Raw genomic sequence first — 15799 nt, 5'->3', positions numbered from 1 at the left:
GCCCACAGAATAAAATAAATATCTCTGAGTCCATACTGAAATAAGCAATTGAATGAATAAAAGGAGAATAAGTGACAGCTCGTTCCTACAGAAAAATCCGACTTTCTGCATGCAGAAAGAATGAAACAGAAAATCACCAATATGCAAATACCACAGTAATAAATAAGTAAAAGCAGGAAATAGTCAATGAAGAATGCTAAAATTTGTGGACAAAAGGCTGAGGAATAACAGGACATTTGCCATAGTCTTCAAGTATCTCCCCCAAGATATCCATTATTACAAAGGGGAGATTATTAATTTTACAGTAGAAAACCCATCAGACACCTCAGTAGTCAAGGTTAACATCCCCAAAAAGACATCATCTATCTCCTGCTATAACTCACTGAGAAGGAAACATCTCTTTAGTGGTATTCTTGGCAATAAATGCATAACCCCAATCCCATTATGAGAACCTCACAAACATAAATGGAGAGATAGTCTACAAAAAAAATAGCCCTGTACCCTTCAAGAGTTGCCAAAGTTATGAAAAATAGAGAAATACTGAATGATTCACAAATTGGAGATGATTAAATAGACATGATATCTAACACACAAAATGGGATCCTGGAACAGAAAAAATAACAAGAGTCCTTTGACACTCTAATAAATACTGTGGTTTATTTAGTAGAATTGTACTAATTATGTTCATCTCCTTTTGATTATTAACTATAATTATGTAAGATGTTAATATTATGGCAAAGTGAATGAAAAGTACATGGGAACACTTTGTACTATTTTTGCAATTATTGTGTAAGTGCAAAATTTATCTCAAAATAAAAAGCTAAAAAAATAACAAAATTAATGTTTTCTTTTGTATTTACTTTTCTATGTTTTCTTACCTACTCTAAAAATAAGTATTGGGATCCCTGGGTGGCGCAGTGGTTTGGCGCCTGCCTTTGGCCCAGGGCGCGATCCTGGAGACCCGGGATCGAATCCCACATCAGGCTCCCGGTGCATGGAGCCTGCTTCTCCCTCCGCCTGTGTCTCTGCCTCTCTCTCTCTCTCTGTGACTATCATAAATAAATAAAAAATTAAAAAAAAAAAAATTAAAAATAAGTATTAATTTTAGAATTAGGAAAAATGTATTTTATTAAGTTTACCAGATTATATTATTGGCTTGTATAATATTACTGTCAAATGGATATATTAAAGTATTAAATAAGCATTATTAAATAAATAATTCATTATTGAATTAACTATGCATATTGGGTATAAAAATATTTGGTGCAATTATTTGCAATCAAAGGAGAATATTATTCCAATACTCATAACAACGATAGCTACCATTTTTGAGTAATTACTCCGAACAGTATAACTCATATGTAAATATGTATAATAATTACGCACTTTATGTATGTACATAATATGTACACAATTGAATGTGTATACATATTATGTACATACATACATAATTATGTACATAATTTATTGATTCTCATGAGCCTGCGAGGTATATATTATTATTGTTATCATTCCTATTTTATAGGTAAGAAAAGTGAGGCTTTGAACAGCTGGGAAATTTGCCAAAGCTGGCATACATACTTAATTGAAACAGTTGGAACTGTCTGACTCCAAAGTTTAAGCTCTTGACAACTGATGCCTACTAGTGTTGCTGCTTAGTATATTATCCACTATATGTTTAAGAAGGATTTGTATGCACTTGGCTGTCTTAGAGAGCAGCACAAAATTATGTGAAATTGATTCCACTTTTAAGAATCTAGCACTCTGGGGATCCCTGGATGGCTCAGCGTTTGGCGCCTGCCTGCGGCCCAGGACGTGATCCTGGAGTCCTGGGATCAAGTCCTACATCAGGCTTCCTGAATGGAGCCTGCTTCTCCTCTGTCTGTGTCTCTCCCTCTCTTTCTCTCTCTCTGTTCTGTGTCTCTCATGAATAAATAAATAAAATCTTTTAAAAAAGGAATCTAGCACTCTAAGAAAACAAGTTATATGTATGTGTATTTACATATGAGTAAAGGTAATTTTATATACACATATAAATTGCAAAATGATACTAATATGTAATAAATGCCAAATGAGCAAAATGAGTAGTAAGCATTTTGTAATCCATTATGATTTATAAAAAATAGTTCTCTTTATTTTTTTTGCAAGATTTGGTCTTCTAGCATTCCCACAGCTAAGATAAGTCAGACATACTATAAGTTTTCAGCTAATTTTTTAAAGTAAATATTCTCAAACTTCAGTGCACATAAGAATAAATTAGAGCATTTTTATATTTCTTGTTTATTGGGACCACCTCCTTGATATTCAAGGCTTCAATGACTAAGGCCCAGAACTTACATTTTTAATGAGCCCTCCAGATGATTCTCATGCAGGTGTTTCTTGAGTTTAAAGTTTCAATAACAATCCCTTCATTTAAGAGAAAAAAATATATCTTCTGGAAGTGCTCTATAATATTATATAATATCAGATTTCTTGGAAGGCATTTATATCATAACATTATTCATTAATAAAATAAGAAGTACATTGTACGCACTTAAATAACAAATTATATTATATATTAAGTCTATGTCTTGATGTCTACATGTTTTTCCATTTTTTAACCACAATCTTGTTTCTGCGCAAATCCAAAGAGTTTGGATAGGCTTATTCCAAGAGCAGCTTAAATACCAACAGAAAATCACCTCTGTACTAACGTAAGGAACAGAATGAATCTAACAATAATGAAATGTGCTTCAGCAGCAGAGCTATGTTTTCACTCCATCTGGTAGTTGTTATATACCTAACTACTTTCTATGGCACTTGCTTTCTGGAATGTGCCTGGATAAGACTATGTTATCATCTTTGATATCAAAGCCACATTAACAAAAAAAAGTCATTAGGAAGCAATCACTTTCTCTAAAATCTTGGTTTCTCAGAATAAGCAAGAAGAAGCATAGGTACAAATAAGTGTGGGAGGCACTCCAGCAACCTAACACATTCAATATGCAATGAGAAAATTCTTCTTAAGAAAAAACTTGTTTATGAGATCCTTGTGCATAATTTTCATGATGAATGATCAAGTCTTGATACTGATGTATCAACTTTATCACTAACTCAAAACCATACCAAGTCCTTGGCTATAATACATTCTCACTCTATCCCACTCAATCCCGTAGTTTAATCTCTATTTCCATCCTCTTAGAAGACTTCTGGAGTCCTGAGCTATTTGGAAATGGCCTACGCTTAACATAGGGACTTGTATGTAAATGGTATCCAGAATTTTTTGTGTCATCTTTGATATAGTACTTAGGAGATATAGTACATAGAAGTCCTCACTAAAAAAAATAAAACTACAAAACATTGCCATAAGAAATTATTTAAGATGTAAATACATAGAGAGACAGTCCATATATATGTTTAGGAAGACTCAATATTGCCAAGATGGCAATTCTCCCCAAGTTGATCTGTAAGTTTAAAATAATCTGTATCAAAATCTTTGCAAGGTTTTTATAGAAATCAATAAATAGATCCTAAAATTCATATGGAAATGCAAAGGACCTAAAATTGCCAAACAATTTAGAAAAATAAGAACAAAGATGAACATTTTACTATAAAACTCCAATAATCAAGACAATGGGGTATTAGGGTAAGGAAATGCACATGGATAAACAGAATAGAACTCAGAGCCCAGAAAAAATAACTTTCTACTGATAGTTACTTTCAACAAAGCTGCCAAGAAAACACAATGGAAAAGGTGGCCTTTTCCACAAAAGGTGCTTGGGCAATTAGCTATCTACATGCAAAGAATTTAGATTCTAATCTCACACCATACACAAAAATTAATTCAAAATGGATCACTGAACTACATGTATGAACAGAAACTATAAAACACCTAGGAAAAAACATACAATAAAAAGATCTTTGTAAGCGTGGTTTAGGCAGAGTTCTTAGATTCAATACCAAAACCAAAATCAATAAAAGAAAAAACATAAATTGCACTTTGTCAAAATTAAAAACTTTTGTATTCTAAAAGTCACCATTAAGAAAGTTAAGACAAGGGCATCCCTGGGTGGCTCAGCGGTTTAGCGCCTGACTTCGGCCCAGGGCGTGGTCCTTGAGTCCCCGGATGGAGTCCCATGTCAGGCTCCCTGCATGGAGCCCGCTTCTCCCTCTCCCTGTGTCCTGCCTCTCTCTCTCTCTCTCTCTCTCTCTCTCTCTCTCTCTCTGTGTGTGTGTGTGTGTGTCTCATGAATAAATAAATAAAATCTTAAAAAAAAAAAAAAAAGTTAAGACAAGACCAGACAGTGAGAGAACATTTGCAAATCATATTTCTGACAAGGAAGTTGTATCCAATACATATATATAAAAGAAAACTCTTATAAGTCAAGAAGACAACAAATAACCAATTTGAAAATGAACAAAATATTTTAATAGACATTTCATCAAAGAAGATACACAAATGGCTAACAAGCACATAAAAAGATATTCAACACCATTAGTGCTATAGACTGAGTGTTTCTGTTTCCCCAAAATTCGTATATTGGAACCTAACCCTCAAAGCCTTGGTATAATAAGGTAGGGCCTTTGGGAGATGATTAGGTCTTTAATAAAAGAGGCCCAAGAGAGCTCCCCTCCCCCTGTGCCATGTGAGAACAAAGCTGAAAGATGGCCATCTATATAAACCAGGAATAGGCCCTCACCAGATACCAAATCTGCTGTTCCTTGATCTTGGACTTCGTAGCCTCCGGAACTGTGCAAAATACATTTTTGCTTTTAATAAACCACCCAGTCTAGGGATTTTGTTATAGTAACCAAAATGGACTAAGACAATTAGTCATTATGAAAATGCAAATCAAATCACAACAGCATATCACTTCGTACTCATTAGAATGACTAGTCAAAAAGACAGACAATATCAAGTGTTGGCAAAAATGTGGAGAAGCCAAAACCCTTATATTATGATACAGCTGGTACATATAAAATGGCACAACCTCACTGAAAAAGAGTCTCACAATTTCTTTGAACATTATAAATAAACTCATTATATGATCCAATAATTCCACTCATGGGACTCCACCCAAGAGAAATGTAAATATATGTCTACAAGGAGACACACAGCATGAAAATTTATAGCATCATCATTTATAATAGCCAAAAGTTACAAACTATACAAACGACCAAACTCTCAATAAGCAAAATGTCTGTCATCCATACAATGTAATACTCCCCAGTAATAAAAAGGAACAAACTTCTGATACATGCTACAACATGAATGAATGTCAACAATGGTTCACTTCAGTGAAGACAGCCAGATGCAAAAGACTGCCTACTGCAATTCCACTTATATTAAATGTGCAGAGAAGCCAAATCTACAAAGGCAAAAAGCAAATCAGCAAAATGTAGACTAATTATTGCATAGGGTCAGAAGTGGATGTTAACTACACATGGGCTAGAAGAAGCTTTGGGGGATGATAAGATGTTCTAAAAATGGATTGCAGTGATGGTTGGTCAGCTCTGTGAATTTATTGACTATCACTGAATTGTGCACTTAGAATGGGAGCATTTATGATATATAAATTACATGTATGTATATATTATGATATGTAAAAAAATCTCCTTAAGCATCATAAGATCTAAGAAGAAACATACTTTGAAAATCACTATAAATGATTGATAATGAATAGATGTTTTCTTTGGAGTTTGACTTATTATAAACTATAGTAACATAATAACTATATGAGGCTAAACCATCAATGACCTTAAGTGTTGATAACACAAAGTGAGGTATAATGGGGAAAAAAAAGTATTTTTCTAGAAATTTAGTTGTTTTGAATTTTTATGTTAAATTTTAAAGTATATTATGAGAAAGTTCAGAAAAATGATTTGAAGAAAATAACAATTTGACCCAAGTTAAATAGTTCTCTTCCTCTCTTGTACTTAGGATATGCTATCTACTCTCTTAACTCATCTTTGAAGATAAATTCCAAAAGACCCCTAGGTCTGCAAATAGATTATGGAAACCTTGACCAACCTCAGCATTGTCTTGACAAAAAGGATAATTTTATATTAGAGACTATCTAGGGTGTGTATATGTGTATATATGTGGGGGGGTGTTGTAAATTTTCATGAATATTCCATTTTTCCTCTTCTTGATTTTTTTAAGATTTTATTTATTTATTCATGAGAGACACAGAGAGAGGCAGAGGGAGAAGTAGGCTCCATGCAGGGAGCCAAATGTGGGACTCGAACCCGGGAACCCGGGATTGATCATGCCTGAGCCAAAGGCAGGCGCTCAACCACTGAGTCACCCAAGCATCCCTCCCTCTTCTTGATTTATATAAATATGACTTACATAAGAGTTGTTTGGACACCTGGGTGGCTCAGCGGTTGAGCACCTGCCTTTGGCTCAGGGCATGATCCCAGGGTCCTGGGATCAAGTCCTGCATCAGGCTCCCTACAGGGAGCCTTCTTCTCCCTCTGGCTATGTCTCTGCCTCTCTCTGTGTCTCTCATGAATAAATAAATAAAATCTTTACAAAAAAAAAAATTGCTTGGATCCTCAACTTTTTCTCTGTTAGTGATAATGATTAAACAATAACTTATCTTTTTTTTGCAATTTTTTAAGTAAAATTCAACATTTTGCAAGATACAATTCAGTATTATTCACAGTGTTTATACAAACATCACCACTATGTAACTCCAAAATATTTCCATCACTCAAAAAAGAAACCAGTAGATGTGAGCAATCACTCTCCAATTTTGTCCCAGACCCTGGCAACCGCTAATCTACTTTAGTCTCTAAGGATTTGCCTCTTCTGAACTTTTCATATAAATGGAATCATGCAATATGTGGCCTGCAGTGCCTTACATTTTATAACGTCCTATATCATAGCACTTTTGCTTTTGAAGATGTAGATGAGAAAGCCCATTTTATAATGGTCTTCCTTTTTTTTTTTTTTTTTAAATGGCAGGTCATTAATTTTTTCTTTTTTTTTTAATTTATGATAGTCACACACACACAGAGAGAGAGAGAGAAAGGCAGAGACATAGGCAGAGGGAGAAGCAGGCTCCATGCACCAGGAGCCCGACGTGGGATTCGATCCCGGGTCTCCAGGATCGTGCCCTGGGCCAAAGGCAGGCGCTAAACCGCTGCGCCACCCAGGGATCCCTAATGGTCTTCCTTTTTTTAATTGACTCTGATTAAAAAGAAAAGAGTTGCTTTTTAATTAGATACAATATTCTCAAATCCTAACTCAGTATTTATTAGCTATGTGAACCTGGGTAACTTACTCAATTTTCTCAGGCTGTTTCTTATCTGTAAGGCTGGATAACATTAGCAACCTTTCAGGATTATCATGAACACTAGAGATGTCTGTGCTTAGTGTGAACCTGAGCAGTATCTATTAGTACTGAGCAGTATCTATTAAACAAATCATAAAGATTGTCTAATTACCATCATGATTTTAATCTGGCACTCAGATATTTACTCTATGCTAGAAGAGGGACTATACAAAGGTGGAAAGTATCAAGAGATTTGGACTCTAGGCCATGCTCTGCCATTAAATAGTATAAGCAGAATGCCCTTAAATACATCTTCTCATCTCTCTGGTGCCCAGTTTCACCACGTGTGAGTTAAGGAATTAGTCCAAAATATGCAATTGAACTCTATAGTCCTTTTCCGACTAAAACATTTATGGTTCCATCAAATAGATGCATTAAATACTAGTTATTGCCTTATTCTAAATACAAACAACATACCCCCAAGGAGTATCTGAAACAACTCTTTTAAGTGGGATATATATTAGAATTTTAACTTACATTTATCTAAAAATAAATAAAACTTAACTAATATTACCATACAGATTGAAAGTGGTATCTTCATAGAAAGTCAAATAATCAAATGTCATGTACCCTGGGTATGAGAAAGGAAGGCTGGATTTCTCTACACAGAAGTGTTGAGACTGGCATCCATTTCCCCATTCACCTGAAGCATCGCTCTAGGTGCTATAGTCCATGTCCAGTTTAGACTTCTGAAGCAACCATCATCTCAAGGTTAGAAAGAAATGCCTTAGAGGTGTGATTATTTTTTTGGCCATGCTCACTGACTCTATGTGAGTTCCAGACCTTTGTCCAGACCTTTTTCCAGATATTTTCTAATTCTCCATCAAAAACTATCTCACTTCCTCATCTGACCTCAACACTGTCATAAACTTAATACTTGTAGGCTTTAGACCCTACCACTCATTAGCAGCTTTGACATTCTGTACATATATTTAATTCTATAGTCACTCACCATTGTAGAGTGATAATTCAAATTATAAGGGGGAAAATGAGAATTGATTTCTTATACTGCATCTTGCTCTCTATGTATTAGCATGAGAGTATGTTTTCTTTAAATTAGTATTATAATCTAAATTACAATTCATGTAAAATAAAAAAAACAATATTATGTAGCCAACCTAGGTATTATTTTTGTTACTTGGACATTTTAGTCCCATTTCTCTTTCCCTAATTTAATAATATGGAGGTTCTTCATAACTTTTTTTCACAAAGCAATAAACTGGGCCATTTGGAAATCCAGAATTCACATTTTAAAAGGTGCTATATTCCCCCATCTACTATATACCAACAAATTACCTTTAAAAAGTGATCTTCAGTTCCATACCTCAGGACAGTTTCATAAGCAAGTTAAATTTAAAATAAATTCCCTTTAGGACATCAGAATTTCAGAAGGGATCCAACATGGAACCCCTACAATATCATCCAAAATAAATGGCATGAGATAAAAACATTTGTAGTAAAAATATTCTCTTAGGAGTCTCTTCCATGCTAGTAATTTAAAGATTGTCAGGTTACTACTAGAAGCCAACTCAACACCGAAAGTGAAATACATGAAGTCCTATGCGATATCCTAAATTCCTGCCTTCATACTTTCAAAAGATTGGTTCTATCTTTACTAAAGTGATATCACTATCATTAATATTACATATAGTCTCCGTATCTACCTGTGTAAAATAGCTTATAACAGTGATTAAATATTTGAGGAGAAAACAGTAGATTTTCTCAAAAAGTTAAATTAAGCTCTAGCTCTAGACTAGCTAGATTGTGAGCCCCATGTGGGCAGGGTTTTTGTTCATCTTGTTCATTGCTATATTTCCAGCCTCAAGAATATGTTTGGCCAACAACAGGCTTTTAATAAATGAAAGAATCTTCTATCACAGCTTGATCTATAGCTTCCGACAAAACAGGTGCTATCAAAGCCAGACTGCATTCTGGGCCTAGAAGACTGAATATCCTAACCCTTAGAGTGACAAGAACCTCTAAAATGCAAAGATGCCCTGCTCAACAAAAGAGCATTATCTTTAAAGCTCCCTGGGGAGGACTAAGAAAAAAGGAAATATGTCAGGACCTCCTCCTTCACTCACACCCTTAAAATGTATTTTATATACAATAAATGAAGGCAAACCTGGGAGACTTAAAAGGAATCTTTTTCTCCCTTTCCTCCCTATTAGCAGCTAACTTTTATTGAGAACTTACTAAATGACAGATACTTCACACAGGTTATTTGATTCAGTCCTTACAAAACCCAAGAGATATGTACCATTCCCTTCCCATTTTTCAGTTGAAGAAAGTAAAGCTTACCACTTCCCTGAGATAAATAAATAGCTGGGACCTACTAGACTATGTTTTTAAATACTATGCCATATTGCCTCTTACATAATTATTTGCAAAATCATCTGATTAATTTTCTAAAACAGAATCCAAAGCCATTTCTTCCTTTCTCTTCCAAGTATAAAAACTCCAGTCCAGGATCTGATTATGATAAGCCTGATTAATAATGTAATGTAAAAAAAAATAGTGCTTTTTTTTTCTGAACTAGTTTCAGGAGACCTATATTCTAGTCCTGGCTTCAATACTGTGTGACCCTAGACATGTTATTCCAGTTCCCTGTGCCTCAAGTTCTCATTTTTAAAATTTAAATTAATAAAACCTGTTTTACTTAACATGATTGTTTTAAAAACTAAAAAAAAAAAAAATGTATAAAAGCAATTGGAGAAGTTGAAAATACTATATAAGTATAAAATTAGACCAGTAATTCAGCATATTTTCTAGTCTCTCAAGTTTATTTTTCATATAATGAACTGCTGGCATGATCTCTTTTTTTTTTTGTCATTAAACTATGCAACTTTGTAACTATTCTGTACAAGCCATTATACACATAAAATGCAATCTTTGACTCTTCAAAAATTCCCACCAGATTGATTATTAATCTCCTTTTCTGGTCAAATTTGTATTTTCTCTATTCTCTTAAGCTACACGCTGATTACCCCTCTAGCCCAATAATGTTGTCCCCTTCTAAATTTCTCCAGTTGATCCTCATTTCATCCCAAGCCCTTTAAGTGTTACCTACAAGTGACAGCTCATATGCCACATCAAACTGACTTCAGCCTGCTTTTCTAGGACAACTTCCAAACCCCTTTCCTCTAAAAAAAAAAAAAAGAAAAGGTTTTTTTCCCTATATCTCAACCTTTTCTGAATCTCCATCCATCAATTCCTATGCATAGTCCCTTCCTTTTATTCAAAGAAGGATGATTCTCTGATATGCTTTCCATCCTTCATTCTGAATACCCACAGGATCCTAATTTATGTATCTATTCAAGTTTGGGAAGATAGATAAATCTTTTACTCTCCTTTTTACAAAACAAATCTACTTTGATCCCTAAAGGAATGTCTCTACTTTTAAGCAGACAGACTAATTGATATGCTTCTTCTTTTTTCCCCCTCACTGCCCCTGCTCTTCATTTAGGCTCCATTCCTGGTGGTGATGCCTGCATCTTTCCCATCCTCCTGCTCCCTCCCGGCCCAAATCTAGCGTCCTGAGGAGAACTGAGCATGCTCAGTAGCCACAGCCAATTCCGGGATGCAAACTGGCATCTTTTGCAGATTTTGAGCACAGCAGGAGAGGTAAGGCCCTAAAAATACAGTGGCCCGGCATTTGCCCACTCCCCCTGAGGTATCATTTGATGTAAAGATGTGTTCAAAGCCTAGGAATGGACTTGGAAATGGACAGCTTGCTGCCAGTCCCTAGCCTGCAAGGTGGGTCACCAACCTGAGTAACAGACAGCTGAGAACAGCCCCTCTTTCTGATTTGGTGCAGGGAGGAGATGTCTGCTGCTCTGAGCTATGATAGTGCTGATAGATGGCTGAAAGCTTGCATTTGGCATCTCTGTTGCGTCAAGAAAATACTGTTGTTGTTGTTGTTTTCTTTTTTCCTTGAACACAGCAACATCAGCTGCTCCCGGCTGAGAAAGATGTTGCCTGAAGAGCTACAAAGTCTGTGAGCCAGCCAGAGAGATTGTGGAGAGGATAAGCAAACCAACTACTTACCCAAGAATTAGATCGAGGGAGGTGTCTGAAGACCCAGAAATAAACAGGCTTTTTCTAAATGACAACTCAGGAGCCTTTCATATATTCAAAGCTGAATTGTCTGCTGGTCAATGCACACCTCCTTTATATGTGAACTATAACACATTTCCTTTTGAGAGAGACTGACAGAGAACACACACACACACACACACACACAATCCTCCTGTTCTCCTTTCCCCTGGTTTCTGCAGACTAAATCTCTAGAGCTGCAACAGCAGCAGATTCCCTTACCTCACTGCCAGGGAGATGAGGCATAGGGAGAAAATTTAGCATGAATGGAATATGATTTTTAAAAGGGGGGGAGGGGGTTTCTTTGCAGGGTCTTCAGCCTCCACTGAACAGCCTGAGAAACACAGAGGCAGAAACAAGCAGGACGAGAGACACACAGCTGCCCCTGCTGCTAAAACCCGGCCATCTCCTCCAACAGCAGCAAACATGAGACATTTCATCACCATAGTGCATCCATATTGAGAAGAGGGGGGGAAAATCATGTGCTTTGCGTTATGCATTTCAGTCACCCGAGATGGGAGGAGACCCCTGTCCATATGCCGAGGGAGCCATCCACCACCCCAAGCGCGATCACCCTAGCCGGCGACCGCTTGCCTGACAGGTTTCAGGTTTCGCAGCAAACGCGGTTAATCTGTGACAGCAGGTGGTCTCTTACCGTAGGCAGCAGCGGCTCCATTTGAGCTCCCTGGTCTTTAATCTCCATGTCCTGTAATGCCTCTGGAATAAGCACCCTCCTCTGCAGTGTCTTCAGTGTCCTACACCCGGCCCGGCACTCGCTCTGCTTAGTATTCGGATCAGGTACCTCTGAAGCAGGAGGAGGTTGCACACTCCAACTCACCAGTCACATGGCTCCTACTCACTCGGGCTGCCGGCCAGGTTCTGCACTGAACGCCTCGGATCCCCGGGCCGGGGACAGAGATCTCCCAAGCCCTGTGTCACTGCCCACACCTGGCTGCTGCTGTCAAATACAGCCTGCAAAGCCGCAAGTCTGGTGGGCGCGAAGGATCTCCCCCAAGAGCTAACTTCCCATACAGACTGGTCCAGGGTGGACTCCAACCAGCTCAGCCAGGTCTTAACAATCTGAGGCAATTCACTGCATTCCCAGAACCCCATAGGACACATTATTCAAATAAAAGGATGTTAGTAAGGGGTACTAAATGTCCTGCTCTGAGCGCAGAGGGTCTTTAAAAACAGAGGACACCAAAATTGATATGTCTTAACTGAGACTCAACTATGCATTAACAAAAATCCCATAAGTCATGGTTGACTCCATAAGAATTGGGCAGACAGGTACTTGCAATACTTTAATTATGAGAGACTTGGTAAGTCACGCACTATCACAAATAAAATACATTTTTCAATGATTTCCCAACAAAAATAATAAGGGAAGAAAGTATTTTGATAGGGACACGCGGGGGCCTAATGGTTGAGTGTCTGCCTTTGGCTCAGGGCATGATCCCAGGGTCCCGGGATCGAGACCCACATCGGGCTCCTTGCGGGGAGGCTGCTTCTCCCTCTGCCTGTCTCTCTCTCTCTCTCTCTCTCTCTCACTGTCTCATGAATAAATAAATAAAATCTTTTTTAAAAAAGAAAGTATTTTGAAAGTAGAAATTACCTGGATACTAAAGCATTTTGAAAAGACAATGAATAGCACGAGAGTAGATGAAGCATGTACCCTTCTGCCACAAAAGTCTCAACAAAAGAGGAGTACAGGATTCTCTAATCCATGAGAGAAAATGAGTCAGAGGAACTCTTTTGTGGGGAAAAGGAGTTGATAATGGTTGTTGAGTGGCCACATATTTCCTAGAACTGATTATAGATCTAGAGTATTTTAAGTATGAAGCCCATATGTCACTGAATCCCAAACAGAGTACAGAGGTTACAAATGAAAAGGGGTTGAAAGAATATGATTAAAAATTACTAAAATGGTTTATGTTAAATAAGATTTTCACCAGATTTAAAAAGCATTCATCACCAGATGTGAATATTAAATTATTTTCAGCAACACACCAAAATTTTCCACAACATTCCTCATAGGTGAAATTATTAATAACTTTAATCTGTTTATCTTCTCAATACAATTATTTATAATAAACTATTATTTTGATGATCAGAAAACATATTTTGGAAAACTATAATGATTATTTGAGTAGCAACTTTGTGTACAGCACATAGAGATGATTCCAAGGACTTAAATAACAAGGGGCTGATTGGGAATTTGCTAATTTGGGGCCCAACTTGATTTTCTACCATGGACTAATAAATAAAAGCTCCCCTTCCACTCACATGACTATAGTCATGTCACAAAAAACTATAGTTTTTATACTATACTATAGTATAGTATAGTCACAAAAAACTTATTAGAAGAAAAGTGAGAACCTCTCTAGAAAGATTATTTCTATCTCACTAGGAAACCCTAGGTCATCCAGTTTATATTTGTTCAAAAAGAATTCAAATATAACTAGGAAAATATCTGAATTTGTATTCTATGAGCCAAAATAAAAATAAGATAGTGTTTTAAATTACATCTAATCAATATTTTCCTACAGTAATACATTATTAAACCATGTAGGGACTTTGCTGGAACAACTATTTCCTGAGTGTTCACTATTATACTAGAGCTACTATTTCTATCAGTATAACAGGACTTAGCCAGTTTCAACAGCAGATGTTCTACTTCTAGAGATCAAGCAAGCCCATACCACTATAGTTCTCTGATCCAAGATATTGAATGCTAGCTTAGCAAAAAGAAAAGTTGGGGAAAGAAAGTGATCCTCATTTAATCCACTACCTCTTACACTCTAAAGACTAGAATGAAGACCCATATCCTGAGAAAATATATCCACATACTAAACAAGTCCCAGTGGAGAAGATAAGTATAGAATAGATAACTTCTGGGAAAAGAAAAGCACCACTAGGGAGTGGAATTTTTACTAACAAAACCATAGACCAGATAGGTTTTACTAACAAAACCAAAACCAGATAGGCCCTTGGAAATCAACTTCTCTATTCATTTTCAAACACAGAAAGTGAAAAGAACACAGAGGTTAGGGAAGAGAAAATCCAACTTGTATGAGCAGCTTTTTTTTTTTTTCACCCCCAGCTACATACTGTCCACCTTGGAGATTCTGATATGTCCTGAGTGGAGGCTAGAAGAAGGAGCTGGGTATATACTTTCTAAAACTAGCCCCAGGTAACATCTACGTTTCTCCAAGTCCAGAGCTCTTTCCATAACAGTCAAGTTTCCTTGGATCCTAGATTAAAATTGAGGTCTTCTTCAGCCTGTTTTATTTACAAACTCAGTAAGATTTCATTAGCACAATTTGACTGCTATTGTTTCAAACCTAACTTTAAGCATTATGAAAACTGAATGCGTCCAAAGAACCAAATGTTCCAGATATTTTCCTGGAATGAGACAACAGTCTGATTTTCATTCAGTCAGTCCTACTATGTGTGAGGCACTGTGCTACTGATGCTCTTCCCTGTTATACTGATCAATATGCATGTGGAATTTTCCTCTCTGAAGAATGAAATAAAAGTAGCAATTGGCCAGAAGCCAATCATGCAAAGAGGAATTACAGAAAGCACGAAACAGAAGACCCTCCTTCCTTTCCAGCTGCCCATGCAGTGGCCAATAGAAAAGGAACACAGCCACCATGGTGCGCTTCCTTCCTTGATCTGTCCTGCATCCTGGGACTTTTGCTGACCTCAAATTTTACTAATCCCCCAAGTACGCAAGTCAGCATGGAGCCAATGTCCTTTCAATTTCTACCTCCTTTTGCTATTTTAAGCCCTGGGGGTTAAGATATGCACATTAATACGGTGTTTATCTTAGAGATAATATTTTAAGTGACACATCTAATTGTATTTGAAGAAGACATTGGATTCTAAAGGTTACTGCCAACACTAGTACTTCAAGAAAACACTTTTTTGTCCTGGTAATATTGGGTTCTGGCTTAGATCTGAACGTCCTGTGCTTTGACCTTTTTTAGTACAAAAGAACTGAACTTTAGGTAGGCAACAGGATCAGAAATATATTCTGAACATTCATACTCTGTTGTTGATAATATTATTAATTCAAGATTCATATTTTTAAGTGACTATTTTTCACATACATCAATGTGTCAGAGCACTGTTCATATCATTTACTGAAGTGTTATCTCCTTTGTACTTCAATCCTTTGGGAGCTACATAAATGTTCTGAACGACCTAAAGTATCTAATGTAGATTTAATTGATTATGAATCTTTTTTTAAGATTTTTTAAAATTTATTTACTCATGAGAGACTCACAGAGAGAGAGAGAGAGAGAGAGGCAGAGACACAGGCAGAGGCAGAAGCAGGCTCCATGCAGGGACCCCGATGCAGGACTCGATCCCGGGCCTCC

General features: G+C 36.7%; 1 protein-coding gene across 2 annotated transcripts in view; it reads right to left on the bottom strand.

The window, feature by feature from the left end:
* The window catches only part of SLC4A10 (solute carrier family 4 member 10), a 295705-nt gene extending 283368 nt beyond the window's left edge, over positions 1-12337 (bottom strand). Inside the window, exon 1 of one of the 2 annotated variants that reach the window (XM_041723548.1) lies at positions 12070-12337. In XM_041723548.1, the coding sequence (XP_041579482.1) occupies positions 12070-12117 (48 nt within the window). In that variant the 5' untranslated portion in view covers positions 12118-12337. The remainder of the gene's footprint in view (positions 1-12069) is intronic. The other variant, XM_041723547.1, reaches the window with a different exon arrangement.
* Positions 12338-15799: the final 3462 nt, after the last annotated feature.

This window comes from Vulpes lagopus, chromosome 11, assembly GCF_018345385.1.
Source record: "Vulpes lagopus strain Blue_001 chromosome 11, ASM1834538v1, whole genome shotgun sequence".
Lineage (NCBI taxonomy): Eukaryota > Metazoa > Chordata > Mammalia > Carnivora > Canidae > Vulpes > Vulpes lagopus.
Note: the sequence above shows the minus strand (reverse complement) of the source record. Positions and strands in the feature narration are given on the sequence as shown.